Source organism: Cetorhinus maximus, chromosome 16, assembly GCF_964194155.1.
Source record: "Cetorhinus maximus chromosome 16, sCetMax3.hap1.1, whole genome shotgun sequence".
NCBI classification, from domain to species: domain Eukaryota; kingdom Metazoa; phylum Chordata; class Chondrichthyes; order Lamniformes; family Cetorhinidae; genus Cetorhinus; species Cetorhinus maximus.
The window spans coordinates 26074954-26097516 of NC_135894.1; the positions used below are offsets into that span (position 1 = coordinate 26074954).

Below are 22563 nucleotides of genomic sequence, written 5' to 3' on the forward strand. Positions count from 1 at the left end.
ACCTAGTCTGACCTACATGTGACTGCAATGTGGTTGACTCTTAACTACCCTCTGAAATGGCCTAGCAAGCCACTCAGTAGTACCAAACTGCTATGGAAAATTTGAAAAGGAATAAAACTGGATGAACCACCTGGCATCAACTTAGGTAGCAGAAACGACAATGGCACTCCCTGCAAAGACCTGCTTATAACATCTGAGAACAAAATTGGGAGAGCTGTCCCAAAGACTAGTCAAACAACAGCCTGACATAATCATACTCACAGAATCATACCTTACAGATAATGTCCCAGACACCATCATAACCATCCTGAGTGTGTCCTGACCCACCGCCAGGACAGACCCACCAGAGACCACAGCATAATAGTGTGGAGTCAGGATGGAGTGGCCCTGGGAGTCCTCAATATTGACTCCAGACCCCAAGAAATCTCACAGCATCAGGTCAAACATGAGTAAGGAAACCTGCTGATTACCACATACCACCCAAATCAGTTGATGATCAGTACTTCTCCATGTTGAATACCACTTGGAGGAAGCACTGAGGGTGGCAAGGGCGTAGACTGTACTCTTGGTGGGGACGTCAATGTCCATCACCAAAAGTGGCTCGGTAGCAGCACTACTGACTGAGCTGGCTGAGTCCTAAAGGGCATAGCTGCTAGACTGGGTCTGCGGCAGGTGGTGAGGGAACCAACAGGAGGGAAAAGCATAATTGACCTCATCTTCACCGACCTGCCTGTTGCAGATGCCTCTGTCCACGACAGTATCGGTAGGAGTGACAGTCCTTGGGAGCACAGTCCTTGGGAGACAAAGTTCCATCTTCGCATTGATGATAACCCCCCATTGTGTTGTATGTAAATGGAACAGAATTTGGACAGATCTCACAGCTCAAAACTGGGCACCCATGAGGCACTGTGGGCCATCAGCAGCAGCAGAATTTTATACAACCACAATCTGTAACCTCATGGCCCAGTATATCCCACACTCTACCATTACCATCAAGCCAGGGGATCAACCCTGGCTCAATGAAGAGTGCAGGAGGGCATGCCAAGAGCAGCACCAGGCATACCTAAAAATGAGGTGTCAACCTAGTGAAGTTACAACACAGGAGTATTTGCATGCCAAACAACCTTAGCAGCATATGATAGACAGGGCTAAGCAATCCCACAACCAACCGGATCAGTCTAAGCTCTGCAGCCCTGCCACATCCAGTCACGAATGGTGGTGGACAATTAAACAACTCATTCGAGAAGGAGGCTCCACAAATATCCCCATGTTCAATGATGGGGGAGCACAGCACATCAGTGCAAAAGACAAGGTTGAAGCATTTGCTCCAAACTTCAGCCAGAAATGCCAAGTGGATGATCCATCTCGGCCTCCTCCTGAGATCTCCAGCATCACAGGTGCCAGTCTTCAGCCAATTTGATTCACTCCATGTGATATCAAGAAATGGCTGAAGTCAGGATGCTGCAAAGGCTATGGGCCCTGACAACATACTGGCAATAGTACTGAAGACTGGTGCTCCAGAATTAGCCGCGCCCCTAGCCAAGCTGTTCCAGTACAGCTACAACACTGGCATCTACCTGGCAATGTGGAAAATTGCCCAGGTACGTCCTGTCAACAAAAAGCAGGACAAATCTAATCCTGCCAATTACTGCTCCATCAGTCTACTCCATCATCAGTAAAGCGATGGACAGGGTTGTCAATAGTGCTATCAAACAGCACTTACTCAGCAATAACCTGCTCACTGACACGCAGTTTGGGTTCCATCGGGGCCACTGAGCTCCGACCTCATTACAGCCTTGATCCAAACACTGTGGAGAAAACTCTCCGCTGGTTGGAGTCATACCTAACACAAAGATGGTTGTGGTTGTTGGAGGTCAATCATCTCAGCCCCAGGACATCACTGCAGGAGTTCCTCAGGGTAGTATCCAAGGCCCAACCATCTTCAGCTACTTTAATGACCTTTCTCGCATCATAAGGTCAAAAGTGGGGATGTTCACTGATGATTGCACAATGTTTAGCACCATTCATGACTCCTCAGATACTGAAGCAGTCCATGTCCAAATGCAGCAAGACCTGGGCAATATCCAGGCTTGGGCCGACAAGAGACAAGTAACATTTGCGCCACACAAGTGCCAGACAATGACCACCTCCAACAAGAGAGAATCTAACCATCTCCCCATGACATTCAATGGCATTACATTCATTGCAGAAGTGACTTTAACCTGGAAAAGACATGAGTGGCACAACATGGCAGAGAGCGGGCTCCAAAGTTGCCCATCGCATGAGGCCTAGGTGCAAGGGGATAAACGTCCTCTATTCACAGGGAGCCAGAAGGTGAGAATGCAATCAGAGCAAATAGCCATGGAGGTTAATGAAGGAATGTAGCCGAGGACCTAGATGCAGTGTCGAAAGAAGTTCAATGACCTCACATGACTGATCAAGGTCAGTGAATGCATCTTCAAATGCCTAATTCCACCAACTGCACCACTATCTTCACACAATGCTCAATGCGCCATTCACCTACTAGTAATATCCACCAATCACAACTCATGTCTCAGCTTCATAGCATCACCTCACCCTCTCAGGCTCTGCACAACTGCAAGCCTCACTTCCATATCTCATGCCTTGTGTACACTGCCAGCTATTCAACCATGTCAACCTCATCACCTGAACACACTGGAGGAATTTTAACCACCAACAATGGATGGACTCAGGACAGGTGATGGGTGGCCAATCCATCCCTCGAAAACAGGGGTTGGCACTTTAAATATTTAAATGAGGCTGAGTGATTCAACTCCTTGAATTTAACTGTAGACAGCCAAGTTTCTAGAGCTTCCAGGGAAACCTGGCAGTGAAGCCCAAGGGAGGACAGTCATATCCAGATGGTTAAGTGCTTTTACACTTGCCTGACTGTGCAAACCCTGCAGGTAGTCACCCCCACCATCCATAAGACCTTCAACCACCCAGCACCCCCCACCTCCATACTCAGCCACCAGGACCAGCACTGTCCTCCCCCCAGAGATCAATAACTCCCCCACCCCCTGGGGCACGAACTTATCTGGTTCTCTGGCCTCTTCTGGGCTGTTCACCATTCAGTCCAAGGGTGCGAGGCCTGTCAGTCAATCTCACACCCAGTGTGGAGTTAAAATTCCACAGCATGCAAGGGAATCCGGACTTCTGGTTGAGGGAGCAGATGGGTCAGGTAAATTAAAATCCAGCCCACCGTACCACATTTCTCCCACTCCTGCTGGACAAGGTCAAAGCCAAGGCAGCAGCATCCAACAGCGTGTATGATCACCATCACTGGGGTGGGAATGACTGAGAAAACGACCTGCAGCGGGCTGAAAGGATCGGTATGTTCCAACCCATTCATCCTCCTCACATCATCCCAAAATTTCTTCGGCTTGCCCAGCTGCAGATGCTGTAAGCATCCGCCTCTTGCTTTCTCCCTCTTCCCACACCACAACACAATCTTGTGACTTAACCCTACCAGGTACCCAAGAAGTGCCACCTGATCACCTGGCACAGCAAAATGAAGTCCAGGAATAAGTGGAGGCAAAAGATAACGATGAAACAGTCACCCAGTCTCACACTCTCAGCCACCAGTTCAGAAGTGGCACTGCACATACTTTAGAGGGGAGCATAGAGGCAGGGTCTGCAATTGGTGAGTAACCGGGCATGAGTGACCTACAGTCCAGGAGGAAGTGTCCCGCAAGTCCCAGCTCCCCGGCGGACAAGGATGCAGACATGTTCTGCTGCAGGACACTCTGACTGGGACTTCGATGATAAAGACTGATGGCCACACACAATGAAATGCTTGGTGCATTGGCAGGTCTGCCAGAAAACCTGCTGTCACTTCCAAGCAGCAGGAGAGGAATCTGGCACCAGATTGGCACAGGGCTTTGTGCAGAGACTGGGGTCCAGGTTTTCCAATGTAGAAGTGGTGGCCAACCCCACGAGAACACTCGTGGACCTAATCATGATACAAGACCTGATGGCCACTGTTTCAGCTTCCATTGCAGTACAAAGTCTGAGTACTGCAAAGGAAGCTCAGACCGAGATCAGGCAATCCCAGCTCGCTGCCAAGCAAGTGCAGCTTTGTGACATAAGGCTTAGACTGCTGCCACCATGGCTGCAGATGCCAGTAATCAAAGGAACTTCCAAGGGACTTACCGCAGTCCAATCTGTCCTCCAATAGGTTGCTAGGATTACCAAGGCACCAGCCAAGGGGAGTGGCATTGGCTCCGTAGAGCACAAGCCTCCTAACAGTGTCATGCCCTGCCTGTCAGCCAGCCAGTCAAGACTGCTGCTGAATTGGTGCAGTTTGAAGACAGATCTCCTAGGCCCAGAGATGCTCGAGCTTGTCCTGCCAGGCCATCTTCAGTCTCCCCCACTGAAGGTCAGCAGCCTTCCACCAGCCATGCTGCAGCCACTGGGGTAGCACAGTGTAGGAGCACTAGGGCATACAGAGTCACATGGAAGACAGGCACTAAGGGAATGCACACGGGTGAATAGTTGCCTTTCACATGGGACCGTAGATTGTTTATTTGATAAGGGATTGCTGTGGAATGCTTGCTTTTTGATGGCTTTCATTTCAGTACTGGGTCTAAGAGGATGCTGTGATGGTCAGCAACAGGAGGGTGGTAGTGTGGGACGGTTGGTGAATGGGGAATTGGGGTTTTCCTCACTGGTACTACAGTTAGGGAGGTCAATCATGGACAGCCTAGATGGAGAGAGAATGTATTTGTTGCCTCCACCATCTCTGCCTCCTCAGCTGCTCACTGTATACCTGATGGCAAGGGCTGTGTCCTCAGGATGGTGAGTTTGTGGAGGATACAGCAGATCACCATGCTCTGGTGAGTACTGCAGGGCTACTGTGGAGTGCCCCAAGCACTGAATGCGTTGCCTAAGTACTCGAATGGTCTGCTCAGTGATACTTTGTATGGGAGCATGGCTCAATGTAAATGCATGCTTTCCAAGCAGGCTATGGTTGCATAGCGGAGTGATGAGCCAGGAGGTCAATGGATAGCTCTTGTTGCCATTAGTCACCACTCAGTTTAATGTGATGGCTTACAGGCTGACATAGGACAAGTGCATCATAACTGTTGTCAGGGTATCAGGGATTTACTGAAATAATGTGCTGATAGCATGGTCGCACATCAACTACACATTCAGAGAGTGGAACCCTTCATGGTTGCAATATATCTTTGCATTTAGAGGCGGCGACCACAATACCGCATACGCGCAACCTGCACCATGGGAAGCCCGCTATTCTGGCAAAGTTATGTACACCTTCTGCCCATTTCTCTCTGGTCACAGAGAATGCAATGCACTACCCAGTCCTGGCATAGACAGTATCAATACAGAACATAAGGAATAGGAGCAGGAGTCGGCTCAAGCCTGCTCCGCCATTCAACTAGATTATGGCTGATCATTTACCTCGAAGCCATCTTCCCGCACTATTCCCATAAGCCTTGATATCTTTATGATCTAGAATCTATCGATCTCAGTCTTGAACATACTCAATGACTGAGCCTCCACATCACTCTGAGGTAGAGAAATCCAAAGGTTCACCACCCTCTGAGTGAAGAAATTCCTCCTCATCTCAGTCCTAAATGGCCTGCCCCTTATTCTGAGACTGTATCCCCTGGTTCTAGACCCCAGCCAGCAGAAACAGCCTTTCTGCTTCTACCCTGTCTCGCTCTGTAAGAATTTTGTCTGTTTCAATGAGATCACCTCTCATTCTTCTAAACTCTAGGGAATACAGGCCGAGTCTCCTCAATCTCAACTCACAGGACAATCCCGCCATCCTGGGGTCAGTCCGGTGAACCTTTGTTCAAATCCCCTTGCAATGAAGGCCAACATACCATCTGCCTTCCTAATTGCTTGCTGCACTGGCATGTTAGCTCTCAGCGACTCATGAACAAGGGCACCCAGGTCCCTTTGGAAATCAACACTTCACAATCTCTCACCATTTAAGAAATACTCTGCACTTCTGTTTTACTTACCAAAGTCTGTTCTCTCAAATTCCAAAGATTCATGAGCCTCTGAGGGAAGAAATTTATCCTCATCTCCATCTTAAATGGGCAGCCTCTTATTTTGAAACTATGCTCCCTAGCTCCACATTCCCCACAGGGGGAAACATCCTTTCAACATCTACATTGTCAAGCCCCCTCAGAATTTTATATGTTTCAGTAAGATCACCTACTCTCAATGATAGAATTGCTCACAAGTGTTTCAGAAGGTGTTCTCTCCCTCTACCTCTCAACTCAAACAGGGCCAATTAACCTCATGAGTATCTTTGTTTTAATGCTGTGCTCCACTACAGAGTTCTATGAGGAGTTATTCTGCTATCAGCAGAATCCCTAAGCCAGAACATCTTTACCTACTGGGAGATTTCAACACTGGGGTATGGATCAAGTGGCTTGCCCTCCTGCCTCAGACTTCATGGCCTGGGAAAGATAAATGAGAACGGAGAGAGATTACTTGAGCTGCTTCCACAAGCTTTGTGCAGCTAACACCATCTTAAAGAACAAACCATGCCACAAGGTTTCCTGGGGGCATCCAAGATCAGGACATTGGCACCAGCTGGATCTGATCATCACCAGACCCGACTCAACAGCATTCTCAACACACACAGCTACCACAGTGCTGACTGTGATACAGATCACTCCCTGATGTGCAGGGTTAGGGTACAAGCCTTGAAGCTTTCTCATTCAAAGTAGGAATGCCGTCCTCATGTAAACATCAGCCGTACTGCCTACCCAGATAAAAACCAACTGTTCCGTGACTCGAACAAACAGGCATTCTCCAGCATTCCCACACGGAATGCAGAAACAAAATGGAACATACTTTGTGACACCATCTACAGTAATGCACTCTTAACATATGGGAAGCAAGAACAGAAAATTTTAGACTGGTTTGAGGCTAACATCACTGCGACGGAACCTGTCATTGAGGCCAAGTGGTCCACTCTCGTTAATTACAAGAGAGACCCAAGCGTCATATAAAGAGCTAAACCAAACTGTTCTACAAATTCAGCAAGTGCCAGTAAAAATCAATCAGGAAGTCACCTGAGAATAGTTGATCCCTTTCAAAAGTGTTGGTTGAAACATTGAGGGGGGAGGTGGGTGGCATTCGTCAAGCGGTTGAATGCTTGTTGTGATTGTTTAAGAGAGAGTGTTAGCTGGAGCATTGAGGTCAAAAGTGATACCGCTAGCATCAAATCAGCCATACATGCTGACTAGCATCACGATCTTGCCTACCTGGCATATTTCTGGCACATTCTTCTAGCCCACGCTAATACCTCACCAAAGTCTGGTAAGGACTATACCATCCCATTTGCACCCAAATTAGCATCCGTAGCACCAAAATTACAGGCGCTACGAGGCCGCAGTTTGTCCCCCAAATGTTCGAAGTCCACATTCCAGGGGATGGGGAATTACACGTCTTGCTCCCTGTCTGGGGGCACAGGGTGAATTAATCACCACTGGGATTTTTTGTTAATTGTACCCAGTGTAAGTCTTCAAGGAAGCTGCAATATTTAAACTCTGAGGCACAAGGGCACTAATGGACACATTTTAAAAAGTTTTCAATGAAATGTTTATTTTAAATTTACTAAGGGACATGCTACAGGATGGCAATAAAATGAGAAGATAATTCTGTATATTTTTTAGAAGTCATTTTCAGTCATTTAAAATCGGGTTACTCACAAGTAGTGGATGGATACTGTGACTTGTTTTTTTTTAAGATACATGCACTTGTTGGTTGTATCACTCAAGCTTTACTAAGTTTGTACTTTTAAATATATTAAGGATTATTTGTAAAGCAAAATGCTTTATTTTTAAAATTGTTTGCGCTGCCTGATTGGGCCGTTTCAATTACATTCAGTGATGTGCAAATGACTTTGAGTCCAGAGCAGAAACTCTGCCTCGAAGGATAATATCAAACAAGACCCAAAACCTGTAACACAGATAACACTTTCAATAATGGCAGATTGTACCCCTCCCAGATCCAGTGTATTTGTCCCTATTCAAACTCTAACTGGTCTGGTCATTTATCAACCAAGACTACCATAAAAAGTCACGTCATGCCAAATAATTTCCTCATTTTTCAGATAACAACTGAAAGTGGGTGGCTGAATATACACAGATGCACAGACACACTTGCACACAGACACGGAGGCACATTCACGCTCACCCACACACACTCACCCCTAATGCAGCACATCAGTTCATGAAGTGACCATCCTAATAAATTAATTTGATATAAATTTAATGCAATTCCTAGATTTAAGTTATATACTAGAGCTTTGATCTATAGTTTGTATTTCTAAAGGATTTTTCCAGCCCTTTTTAATATAGCTGGGTGATTAGTTGCACTAAGAGCTATCATTAAAAATTGGGAGAAATGATCAGCAAAGGATAAATGCTATGCGCCCCATGGAGGTCCTGCCAGCCCCGCAGTCAACGCCCCAGGCAGGTTCCTCCCCCCCTCCCTCTGGTGGTCAGGGCCCCAAGCAGGTCCCACCATCCCACCCCCACCGTCAGGCCCCCACTCCCACCGCCATGCTCAGGGCCTCAGGCGAGTCCCCCGCCGCGGTCAGGGGCACAGACAGAGCCTGTCCCACGATGAAGGGCACAGACAGGTCCTTTTCAACACTCAAACATAGCCAGGTCCTGCCCTATAGTCAGGGATGGAATGACAGGATTGATAAGGACATTACTTACTTTAAGTATTTTGACTCCAGTTTTAGTGAGCAGACAGAACCATCCCACCACCAAAGTTAACCCTATGATTACTGGCCTCTGAAGCACTGTCAGTTCCTGCGATACTTAACACCAGCAGTTATTCGATCTTTGTGTAACAGATAGAAGCTGCTCCTGCAAAACGCACCTGTCATTATCTTCAGTCGCAGCCACATTTCAGTAATATCCTTACACAACAAGGAAATAGGATTCATCTTGGCAAAATCACAATGTAAACAGCCCATGTAGCAGTGTAGCTGCCCATCCCATCATTGAATCTGTACACAGGCAGCAGCAAGATTGATGTCTCACTCTCTACAGCACTCAGGAGGATGTTTGACAAAACACAGTGCAGTGTCCAGGTCGGATCTCTCAGGGGCTGCCTGAATGTGGTGGAATCTCCCGCACACAGTCAAGTGAGTCTACTCGCATCTGTTAACAGCCCTTCCCCCTAACAATTGAGCAAGCCAAGTGTGCTCACAAGTTCAAGACATTGAGGATAATTTTAGGTAATAAAATAAACAGATAAAAGACAAATTGTGTGCCTTCATGTCGATAGTCTGAAACCTCCCTAAGGTCCCCTTTGTAGGCAGCGTTAATGCAGTCAGGTGATACTGTTCTGCCTGAAGGGAATAAAAGCTACTGTACCTTCCAATTGTGAATTTGAGTGCCTTCAGGTACAACCTGGAATCCACTGTTAATACCTCAAAAGGAGCTAACTAGGCCAGTAGAATCCATAATCAGGAAATATTAAACCCATCTCCTTCTGATCAGCCTGGTCATTCTTTTTAGGTTTGGAGGATAGAATAATCTTCAGACAGCACAGTTTTCACACCATCCTACAAAACAACTTTGGTACAAAAGGAGAATTTTGCTAATTAATATATAAAACCTAATCATGCATCATACCGTAACCAAGATAAGTTATGGAACTGAACTTAACTCATTACATCTGCTTACATTACAATCGTAACCACAATTCAAAAGTATTTAATTGGCTGTTGAATATTTTGGGATGCCCTAAGGTTGTGATAGGTGGAATTGCAAGCTCTCAATCTTCCATTGCTTTTTTTTAATCGTCTTTATTTTATTATTCTTGCATTCAAGCTGTAAGCTGAATGATGTTGTGATTCATGGTGTGTTTCAGTAGTGAAAATGGCTTCTTGCAGTGTTTTGGTGATTATCAGTTGCTGCTCCCAGTAATGCTGCCCAGATCTATGCAGTTGAAAGTATTGATTGCTTTGTTGGTATTGGCAATTCTCCAATTTCTTGAAAAGGCTGAAACTGCGTTAAGTGCCTGCAAAGAGCAGAGGGTTGCCAACCCTCCAGGATTGGCCTGGAGCCTCCAGGAATCAAAGATCAATCTCCACGGGATGCTGCTGTGTGCAACCCCGGAGAAAAATCATAGGGGCGTTTGAAAAGATTGTTTTTTTTCCCTCATTTTCTTTGAGCATTTCTCTTCACCAGATATAAAAATATTGAAAAAGGGAATTAAAAAAGGTCGTGTGGCTGACAGTCAAGCATCATCCAATTGGGCAATGAGTCTTTTTACTTTCCAATTCGTGTAGGAGGTCAGTGAGTCACAAGGGTGGGTGTGTTGGCTGACTAATGGCTGCAGCATGGGGGCAAGTCATGTGATGAAACCTCCAGGAATACACTTTATCACAGTTGGCAAGTCTAAAAGGGCAGGAATAGGAGCTCCAAAGCGTCAAGTCTGCTGACCTTAAATAAAGTGCAGCTGCATCTAACAAGCCACTTTGCAGTGGAATTTCTGCCGTTGGAAGCAGTGTTTCTGGGGCCAATGGTCAGACGCAGCACTTTCTACTAAAGATCCAGCCTCCAACGGCACAACAATCTCAGTGCTCAACCACCCCTCCAGAGAGCAATCAGTGTACATAAATCATTAAAATGTTATAAACAAAATCAAAAAGGCTCATGGAATGCAGACTTTTATATTGAGAGGACTAGAATACAAGAGGTAGAAGTCGTGCTTTAGCTACATAAAGCCCAGGTTAGACCACACCTGGGGCTGCATTTTACAGGGTGGGGGGAGGGGAAGAGCTTCCGCCTCTCAGTGGGAGGAGATCACACCCTCAGGATCTGCCAGCCAATCTGATTGGCCAGCAGCTCCAGCAGTCTCAGCAGCGCCACAGCTCAGTAGTGGACGCTGCTGGGACTGCAGGAAGGAGGGCAACGAAGGAGGATGGGGAGATGGTGGTGTTGTGGTAATATCACTGGACTAGGAATCCAGAGGCCCAGACTCCCGTCCGCCTGCCTGTGACAGCCATATTTTGGCATGGGCAACACATTATTCAGACCAATAGGCTTGCTAACTAGCCTAATTGACCTTTAATTATTTATTTACATACGGCAAGCTGGCTGCTGATTTCGGCACTCGGCATAGCCCATTCTAGTGTATTCTAGGGGTCAGCTCAGACAGGTGGGCAAGAAGGTGGTGGGACAGCGATCTGGCCTATTTTATGTGCCCCAGTCACCCCCCCCACCGAAAACATGCCAAGCGGGGGCACGTAACATCCAGCCCCTGGGTACTCTTAAGGGTTCTGGGCATGAAACCTTAGGAAGGATATACTGGCTTTGGAGGGAGCACAATATAGATTAACCAGAATGATCCCTGTACACTAAAGGTTGAATTGTGAGGAGAGATTGCACAAACTAGGGCTGTATTCCCTGGAATTTAGAAGATTAAGGGGTGATATGGATAGGTTAAGTGAATGGGCAAAGATCTGGCAGGTGGAGTATAATGTGGGAATATGTGAAATTGTCCATTTTGGCAGGAAGAATAAAAGGGAAACATATTATCTAAATGGTGAGAGATTGCAGAGCTCTGAGATGCAGAGGGATCTGGGTATCTTGGTGCATGAATCACAAAAATCTAGTATGCAGGTGCAGCAAGTAATTAGGAAAGCTAATAGAATGTTATCATTAATTGCAAGGGGAATTGAATACAAAAGTAGGGAGGTTATGCTTCAGCTGTACAGGGCACTAGTGAGACCACATTTGGAGCACTGTGTACAGTATTGGTCACCTTATTTAAGGAAAGATGTAAATGCATTGGAAGCAGTTCAGAGAAGGTTTACCAGCTTAATACCTGGAATGGGTGGGTTGTCTTATGAGTAAAGAAAGGTTAGACAGGCTAGGCTTGTATCCATTGGAGTTTAGAAGAGTAAGAGGTGACTTGATTGAAACATATAAAATCCTGAGGGGATTTGACAAATTGGATGTGGAGAGGATGTTTCTTCTTGTGGGAGAATCTAGAACTAGGGGTCACGGTTTAAAACTAAGGGGTCACCCATTTAAAACAGTGATGAGGTGAAATATTTTCTCTCAGAGTGTTATGCGTCTTTGGAACTCTCTTCCTGAAAAGGCAGTGGAAGCAGAGTCTTTGAATATTTTTACGGCAGAGGTGGATAGATTCTTGGTAAGCAAGGGGGTGATGGGTTATCAGGGGTAGGTGGGATGTAGATTTGAGGTCACTATCAGATCATCCATGATCTTATTAAATGGTGGAGCAGGCTCGAGGGGCTGAATGGCCTACTTCTGCTCCTTGTTCGTATATTGTAGTGAAAGGTTAACTCTAATGATAGCTACTGAGATTGTGCGAAAGGAACTAAGTCATGGTGACGTCACTCACAGAGATGAATGAGAAGCACCTAGGAGAGGAGTTGTAGCTCTGTCCTGATGTTCTGCAATCTTGTACATAGTTCTTTACGTAAATGAAACTATTTTGAAGGAAAGACTCTTGACTCCAGCAACATCTCTTACTAGTGTAAGAAACCCATTGTCTCTCAAGACAATCCAACAACAACAGACGGTGGCAGCAGTGACTACACCAACAGAGAAACAGTAAGAAACGATGCGAAACTGCCTGAAGAGAAGTCCAACAGCAGCAGACAGCAGTGGGTGAAGGACTTTGAGGCCAACCACACCAGAGAGGGAAAACACAAGGATAGCCCAGCGATTAGTAAGGAAAGCTATACGAGAAACGGGAACCTCGACCCATGGTAAGAAATTAGCTCTACCCTACCTCTCCCAGAATCATTCTAAAACATAGGAGGGCCCCAGACAGGCTAAGCAATGGCAAAACTGGAGAAGGTGTTTCACCCAGTACTGCAAGGCTTCAGGTCTTGCGAGTAATGATAACAAGGACTATGTTATATGCTGCCGGTAACATCACGGATGGTGTGCTGGCCAGATAGTGGGTGAATGAAGAGATAGCCTCCTATTTGGATGTCATCAGAGTCTTTGGTTCATACGATGTTTCAACAGAGAATGAAGTAGAGAGGGTAAATTTAATCGATGCGGTCAAAAACAGGGTGAAGGGATTGACTCATTCGTCAACCACTTCCACCATTTGGCTGACAATTGTAAGTATGGAACATTAAGAGGCAACTTTGTAGTACAAGGGTCTGATACATGCAGGGTTACTGTGGGATTGAGTACAGTACCGGCCACACAGTGACGTAAGACAGCACATGACCCAGAGCCAGGGTCAGTCTAGAAATGGACAGAGCTGTATAAAGACCTAGAATGCAGTCAGCTCCATACTTGTACCCTCTACTGTATATATGTATAGAGTTACGAGTTGTTAATAAAGACTTGCTGTTAACATACTCAAGACTAAGAAGCCTACTTCCTGGTGTCCAAAGCAGGATTCATCAGCTTTGATCAGAGATAGGATAGTCGTAAGAGTTTTAGATGAAAACCTATCTGATTTTTAACAATCTCGGGAAGATATAACACGAAGTAAAGCTGTACAACTGGCTAGGCAGGCCAAAGAGCAGAGACAAAATAGACTCTTTGTAAGAGATGCGAAGGATTCCCACAAGAAAAACCCAATGAAGTTACTCAGTTTGTGGGCTGTAAAACTAAAAGTACATTGCAGCAGCAACCAGGGAAGCACGCTATAAAGGCACCAACTGCCATTTTCCAACGTCCCCGCTGTGGGGGGAAGGAGGTCCACGGGTACAAAGAATGCGCTGCCTGAACCGTACAGTGCCAAGGCTGTGGCAAGATTGGTCATGTTAAAGACATTTTGTCGTTCAAAAAAGACTGGTTTACAAAGCAGAAAGAGAAATCAGTTATAGGAAACTCCAGCCAAGAGATACAGGGACCAGACAACCAAGAAATCACCTTCCTAGGAGAAATAAAAGAAAATAAAAGCCAATAGTGGAGCACGAACATTGAAGTCAATGGGTATAATGTAGAATTTAAATTGGATACAGGAGCCGGAGCCTCAGTTTTAATCAACAGAGTTCAATGGCTACAAAAAAATTACTCTGCAACTTTCATCAATCCTTCTCCAAGCTCCAGGAGGAATCAAAGGTTAAAGGTCAACTTGATGCAATACTAAAGTACAAAGATGGGATAATCTCTGAGACATTGTATATTATTCAGAATCAGGAATGCTCTTTGCTGAGCGGGAAAACCTGCGTAGGTCTGAACCTAATTGTAATAACTTGATGGCGCAGCAAGTTTGGTGAAGAAATGTTTAAACTTCATTTAGGAGACATGTAGAGATGCTTGCACTCTAGACGGGATCTCCCTGTTGGAAGCCCCGCCCAAAGGATTACCCACTCAAAAAGCTTATGGCCGAAGCCCCCGTAATTGCATCATTTGGTGAGCGATTGACAGGAGGAAAGGACAATACATCCAGTTACTACACTTCCTCCCCCTAAGTTTCTTACATTTACAATTTAAAAAATGCCAGAAAATCCATGCTGGTGAAAGCTGTTCCATTATCAGAAACAATAATCTCAGATAAACCATTTATGCTGAAGGAATGACATAGCTTTTCAATAATTGTGGCTGAAGTTGGCATTTTTACTTCATAGACATCAAGCCATTTTGAATGATTAATAGGAACATGGTGCCCAGAAACGGTCCCACAGTCAATATGCAGACTAACCAATGGTCGACCAGGCCATTCCCATGGATAGAGAAGAGTTGAAACAGGTAGCTTCTGGTGTTGCTGGCAAAGGGAACAGTGTTTAATCATGCTCTCGATGTCACTGTCTATTCCTGGTCGCCAGATGTAGCTACGTGCCAGCATCGTAATCTTCGATATGCCTGGGGGTGCACTGTGGAGCTCTGCCAAGAGTGACTCTCTTACCTGTGATGGGACCACGACTTTTGAAACCCACATTAAAATTCCATCCTGTCAACTCAGTTCAGTATTTCTGGAATAAAGTGGTCGTAAGGCATCAGATAAAAATGTTCTTAGCCATCCTTGTAAAACAAAGTCTTTGACTTTAGACAGTACTGGGTCTCTGTTCATCCAATTCTTGATCTGTTTGGCACAGGTGATGAATCCAAGAAATTTAACAATAACATTAACTCTTGTGGAACGGGTGTATTGACAAGACTACCCGGTAACGGAAGATGACTAAGTGCATCTGCATTGGCTATATGCGAGCCAGAGTAGTACATGAATGTGTACTCGTAAGCTGATAGCGTCAAAACCCAATGTTGGATTCTTGATGAAGCTATGGGCGGAATACTTTTATCTTCATTGAACAAACTTGTCAGTGGCTTATGGTCAGACACAATTGTAAAATGTTGCCTGTGTAGGTATTGGTGAAACTTCTTGACACCAAATACAACCAACAACCCTTCTTTTTCCAACTGAGAGCAGCCTTTTCAGCTTGAGAATGTATTCTTGGCACGTAGTTAATGGGTCTCTCTAATCCGTCCTCCACTTGATGTGATAGAAAGGCTCCTAACCACAAGGAGAAGCATCACAAGTCAACACTAGCTCTTTCGAAGGGTCACAATGTACCAACAATCATGATGAATGAAGCAGATTTTTTTGCTGTTACAAAGGCTTCTTCTTGTATGACCAACAGTGGTTCTTCCTCAGCAACAAATGTAGTGGTGCTAGTACAGTGGATAGATTAGGTAAAAAAATGGCTCCAGTAATTAATCATACCTAAGAAAGATTTAAGCTCTGTCACATTAGAGGGTAATGATGCATCTTTAATTGCTTGGACCTCGTCTTCAGCAGGATGCAACCCCATAAGCGTCCACTCTGTGACCTAGGTAGGTTACCTCCGATGCTTGAACTCTGCATTTTTCTCGCTTCAAATACACACCTGCTTCCATAAATCTTCCACTTCCTCAAGGTTGGCTAAATGTTCAGCTTCGGTCAGTCCAGTGAGGAGAACATCACCTAAGTAGACAACCACACCTGTACTCTCCATGGCTCGCTGAATAATAGAGCATGCTGATTAAACTCCAAAAGGGAAAAGGTACTATTGAGGCCTTTATGGGTATCAAAGGTCACGTATTCTCTTGATGTGCTATCCAATTCCAATTGTTGATAGGCATGACTTATGTCTAGTTTTGTATATGACTTGCCTCCTGCTTAGTTGGCATACAAGTCAGCGATTCTAGGAATGGGATATTTGTCTAGCTTTGCTGCTTTATTGATTGTACACCTAGACACTTTGTTGTCTGGGGATCGACATGTATTTTAGTTTGCATGCCCTTCAGTTTTCCCAATTCATCTTGAAAAACAGTGTAATATTTTTTCAAGAGCTCTGGAATTCCATCATACTTCAAGTGGAATATTTCTGACCAGTCAAGTTTTATTTTCTGCAGCCAATCTCAATCCAGAAGGCCCCTCCCCTTTTACGATTATCACAGGCAGTTGGGCTGTCTGTTGTTTGTAGCTGGGAAACTTAAACTCAACGACTTAAATAAATTCAGAATAAAATATTAATATCGGATGGGGATCAACTTGGTTCAACGTGGAGTGCAGGGGGACATGCCAGACGCAGCACCAGGCATAGCTAAAAAGGAGGTACCAACCTGATGAAGATACAACAATGATGGCATGCATCCTAACCAGCAGAAGCAGCATGTTATTGATAAAGTGAAGTGCTCCCATAAGCAAAAGATCAGATCAAAACTCTGCAGTCCTGCAACATCCAGGCAAGAATGGTTCTGGATCAGTAAACAGTCAACAGGAGGACGAGATTGAATGAACATCCCCATTCTCAACGATGGCAGAGCCTAGCATGCGAGTACAAAAGACAAGGCTGAAGCATTTGGAGCTATCTCTACCTCCTCCTGTGGCCTCCATCATCATAGATGCTAGTCTTCATCCAAATCACTCCATGTGATATCAAGAGACAGCTGAAGGCATTAGCTACAGCAAATGCTATGGACCCCAACAACATCGTGGCAGTAGCAATGAAGACTTGTGCTCCAGAATTAGCCACTCCCCTTGCTAAGTTGTTCCAGTACAGCTAAAATACTGGCAGCTACCCAACAATGTGGAATGTGGAAAATCGTCCAGAAATACCCTGTCCAAAAATAGGATGAGTAGAATCCGGACAATTACCACCCCATTGATCTATTCTCCATCAACAAGGTGATGGAAAGGGTCATTGACAGTGCTATCAACTGACATTTACTCAGCAAAAACCTGCTCACTGATGCCCAGTTTGGGTTCCGCCAGGGCCATTCAGTTCCTGAGCACATTACAGCCATGGTCCAAATTTGGACAAAGCAGCTGAACTCGAGAAGTGAGATGAGAGTGACTGCCCTCGACATCAAGGCTGCAATTTGACTGAGTGTGGCCTCAAGGAGCCCTAGCAAAATTGGAGTCAATGGAAATCAAGGAGAAAACTCTCCGCTGGTTGGGGTCATACCTAGCACAAAGGAAGATGGATGTGGATGTTGGAGGTCAGTCATCTCAGTCCCAGGACATCACTGCAGGAGTTCCTCAGGGTAGTGCCCTAGTCCCAACCATCTTCAGCTGCTTCATCAATGACCTTCCTTCCATCATAAGGTCAGAAGCGGGGATGTTTGCTGATGATTTCATAACGTTCAGCACCATTCGAAACTCCTTAGATACTGAAGCAGTCCATGTCCATATGCAGCAAGACCTGGACAATATCCAGACTTGGGGTGATAAATGCAAGTGACATTTGCGCCACACAAATGCCAAGCAATGACCATCTCTAACTAGAGAGTCTACCCACCACCCCCTGACATTCTACAGGATTACTGTTGTGGTATTTTTGACAATCGAGCCACAGGAGGCTCAGGTACAGGGTACGATCATTTATTCGAGCAATTGCAAGGAGAGAACCACCTCAAAGCAGCTTGAGGTAGCACTCTACCAAATTACAAGTATGCAGCTTATTTATACCTCACTGATCACATACAAGAACACTGTTCAAATTCCAATCTTATCAGCATTTTACATTGAACAGATATCTCTGGTTCAAGGTACATACATCCCCCTTCACTCAGGCAGAGCCTTCTCCCCCTATCTAAGCTGGGACCATCTGTCCTTTCCTTATCAGTTGAAGCACACTCTTAATCTATCTTGTTTTCATCCTCCATCTCCAGTCTGGCTCCCAAGGCCTTTCTGGTGATTGCAGGCTCTAAGGGTGTGCAAGGTTCATCTGGTAACCCTTAACTGTTAATGTACTTGATGGTACTGGCTGCCTGGAGATTCTAAGTAATTCCCTTTCAATAAATTCTTACTGTATTCCCCCCTAAAAATTACCATTGCTGAATCCCCACGATCAACATTGATCAGAAACTGAACTGGACTAGCCATTTAAATATTGTGGCCGCAAGAGCAGGTCAGAGGTTAGGAATCCTGCGGCAAGTAACTCACCTCCTGACTTCCCCAAAGCCTGTCCACCATCTACAAGGCACAAGTCAGGAGAGTGATGGAATACTCTCCACTTTCCTGGATGAGTGCAGCTCCAACAACACAAGAAGCTTGACACCATCCAGGGCAAAGCAGCCTGTTTGATTAGCACATCCACCACGTCAAACATTCAATCCCTCCACCACTGACACACAGCAGCAGCAGTGTATACCTTCTACAAGATGCACTGCAGGAATTCACCAAGGCTCCTTCGATAGCACCTTCCAAACCCCCATGACCTCTAGCACCTAGAAGGACAAAGGCAGCAGATGCATGGAAACACCACCACTTGCAAGTTCCACTCCAACCACACACCATCCTGACTTGGAACTATATCACCTTTGTCACTGGGCCACAATTCTGAAACCCCTTCCCTAACAGCCCTCGAGGTATACCTACACCACAAGGTCCGCACAGTTTCAAGGCAGCAGCTCACCACCACCTTTAAGGGCAACTAGGGATGGGCAATAAATGTTGACAATTGCAGCAAGACCCACACCTCATGAATGAATAACTAAATAAAAGATAGGATAAATAAGAGAGAAACTATTTCCGTTGATTAAGGAGTCGAGGGTAAGGAGACATAGATTAAACATTAAGAGCCAGACCTTTCTAGACTGAAGTTTGGAAATACTTCTATGCACAAAGGGTGATAGAAGTTTGGTATTCTTTTCACAAGTGATAGTCGACGCTGAGTCAGTTGTTAATTTTAAATCAGTCTCTCCTCACATGCACACAGACAGATCAGACATCTCCACCCACACACCCCTCAACACACCACTCTGATCAAGACCTCTTCATCCATACACCTAAGCACTGCTCCCCAGCCACACACCCGGAGTCCTGGAATATCCAACCCACACACACCTCACATACAGTCCAAGAAAACCCCACCTACACAGAGTCCTCAAGCAGCCACCCGCACATACAATCCTGGAGTACCCCCACAGATACCCATGTCACCTGTATACCCAGCCATCCCAACTCATTTATCCCAAATTGTCACCTACATGCTTAGGTAAGCCAGCACCACCCACCTCCCTCCCTGATAAAGACCTGGTTGATTTACACTTTTATAGCGTTATAGCAACAGCAGTTTTTCTATGGAGAAAATTATGAATGGCTGTTTTTAAGTAGTTCCACATATGCCATTGTTACTACAGGGCAGTCATTGGTTCTGTACAGTTTGTATACTTGGTGAATGCTATGGAAGAGCCATGAGTTTGCATGTAGCGTATGAGAAGGCCATTGGGCGTGAGTTGGGGGAATGAGTTGGCATGGGGGGGAGGTTTGGTGGTGAGAGGCTAGAGGGCCTAATTTTTTTAATTCATTTTCACGATGTGGGCATCACTGGATAGGCCAGCATTTATTGCCCTTGAGGTGGTGATAGTGAGCTGCCTTCTTGAACCACTGCAGTCCACGTAGTGTAGGTACACCCACAATGCTATTAGGGCAGGAGTTCCAGGATTTTATCCCAGCAACAGTGAAGAAACTATGATATATTTCCTAGTCAGGATGGTGAGTGGCTTGGAGGGGAGCTTCTAGGTAGTGCAACAGCAGTTTTTTCATGAAGAAAATTATGAATGGCTATTTGTTAAGCAGTTCCACACATGCCATTGTTGCTATAGGGTAGTCATTGGTTCTGTACAGAGTGTATACTGGATGAATGCTATGGAAGTGCCATGAGTTTGTATGGGGCATGGGGAGGTGGCGGGGGGGGCGGGGGGATGGTGGCTAGAGGGCCTAATATATATAAGCAAACAATTGGGAAGAAGTTCCAGGGAACCTAGGCAGGCCTTTTACACATCCCACTTTAGCACTTAGCCATCCCGTGGCCATCTGCAATCTGCTTTTGGGGGTGGTGGGCCCAACTCTATCCTGAACACGCATCAGCTTTCCCGAAGTGAAAATTTGGCATGACAGGGCACTTTCTATCGAGGCAGGCCTGCAAAGTCGGGAAATTTCCTGACTTGAGCTACCAGCCTTAGCAGCAAAAATCCAGCCCAAAGTCCTGAAGTTCTGACTCTCAGGCATTGAATTATTGAGTGTATTTCAATTAACTTAATTTCAAAATTTCATTATCAGACCTTTATCCAATAGGCAGCTAGGCCCCAAAGTGACTTCATTCACCCCCATCCAAGATCAATTGTCATTGGTTAGTCATTAGGACACTGATAGTCTGAACAATCATTAGTTCAGTTTTGATGATAATCTGGGAGTTCCCATGGCAAAGTTCCTAGATTTTTTAATATTCAATTTCACAACTTCAATGATTGAATTTGAACTCAACTTCTAGGTTATTACTCCTGTATCATAACTCCTAGACCACAGTACCTGCAGGTTTTGTCTGTCACCACTGTTCAGTTGATGGGTTGATTTGCTGGGTTGGGCCTGCCATATGTGGCTGCCAATGGCTGGTGGCAGTGCTGGAGTTGGTGGGGCTAATGAACAACAGAAGGTAAGGGGAGCCCAACAACAAACTTACTTTGGGTGGAGAGATTGGGGAGGGGGGGGGGTGACCTCATGGTGAGCCCATCCCATTAGGGGGAACAGATGAGGGGGCAGTAGCTGCATGGGAGGGATGCAATGGGGCATGGGGATGGCACAGGAAGAAAGGGTGGGATGGGAATGGTGGAATGAGGATTTAAAGAAGTACTGTTGCAATAAAGATACATGTACACTCTCAAAACCAGCAGCCTCAGGACCGAGGTGGTGCAGCATTTCAGGTTTTGAGCATTGCTGAAATAAGACATGTTGTCGAAGCATTTCATCTTGGACTCGTCAGGACAACTCACAAGAATACCAAATTGTAAAGGGTACAACAATTTAACAAATTAGCATTATTAGTAATATTAGTATAAATTGTTGTTCGTTTTACAATTTGGTATTCTTGAGAATTTTCCTGATGAGTGCAAGACGAAAAGTTTTGACAAAATGTGTCTTTTTTCAGCAATACTCAAGTTCTGGCTATTTTGGATTTTCCCAGATTTTGGGTCAGGTGGTTCGGGCCAATCCAGGTCACGTGGGGTCAAGGGAATAGACCGGTGCACAAGTACCGAAGCAGATAAAAAGTCCGGCGCCATGTAGTACCTAGCCAAATTGTCCAATTAATTTTAATTGTGTGAAATAAAAAATAAACGAAGCATGGCGTATTCTAAAAATGTCTGGTTTCCAGACAACTCCAGTTTTTATACGGCCAGTTTTGAAAGTGCACCTGTACTAATTTAACCTCAAATATTTTGTGGGTTTCTGCTGGTGTAATTACTGTTAATGGAGATAATACTCATAATATCTGTGCACATATCCTATCTTCCTTGTCACGTCACATCACACCATAGCCTCTAGCCCATTCACACCATACCTAATAAACTATAAAATCAGGATTTTATTGCCAACTTAAAATCCTGGGGTTGCGTTTTACTTTTCAGCTGTATTCTGTGAAAAACAAAGGGAGAAAATCAGTTGGATAAAAATATGGGCCACAACAAAGGCTGGGTAAATTTGTTAATTAAAAAAAAAGCAATCTTTATTTTTAAAATCATTAAAGAACAGAAAATGAGCAAGATTTTGTTTTAAAAGATAGTCACACTGTATGAGAGCCTAATGATGATTAACAGTTTGTGGATGCAGCAACGACTCACAGTTATATATCACCTTGAACATCATAAGTCATCTCAAGGCAATTCATAGGAATGTTAGCAAACAAAAGTTAGTGAGTCTTAAAAGGGGATATTAGGACAGGGACTTGGTCCAGGGGTAAACTTTACGGAGTGTCTTAAAGGAGGAGACACAGGAGATGAGGGCAGGTTTAGGAAGGGAATTCCAGAGCTTGGGGTTTAAGAGAGCTGAAGGCATGGTCCTCAGCAGTGGAGCAATGAAAATCAGGGATACTCAAGATTCCAGAATTGGCAGAGCACAAGAACTCCACGAGATCTTGTAGATTTGGGTTGAAACCCTTTCAGCCAGGCAAGGAGGAGACAACTTCAAAATATATCGATTTAAAATTCAAGAAGTGTTCCAAAAGAGTAAACAGAAACTCACTAACTTAATGAATTTTCCACCAAACACAAAGACAGTAACTGATAAGCCACTGTTAGCTGTAAACAACCTTGATCCTTTTGATCACTA

General features: G+C 45.1%; 1 protein-coding gene across 2 annotated transcripts in view; it reads right to left on the reverse strand.

Moving 5' to 3' along the window:
- The window catches only part of mcf2la (mcf.2 cell line derived transforming sequence-like a), a 264376-nt gene that overhangs the window by 194621 nt on the left and 47192 nt on the right, over positions 1-22563 (reverse strand). The window contains exon 1 of one of the 2 annotated variants that reach the window (XM_078559530.1): positions 8896-8993. The exons of the other annotated variant lie outside the window; for it this stretch is intronic. Within the exon in view, the coding sequence (XP_078415656.1) occupies positions 8896-8992 (97 nt within the window). The 5' untranslated portion in view covers position 8993. Of the gene's footprint in view, positions 1-8895; positions 8994-22563 lie in introns of those variants that run through there. 2 annotated transcript variants of the gene reach the window in all.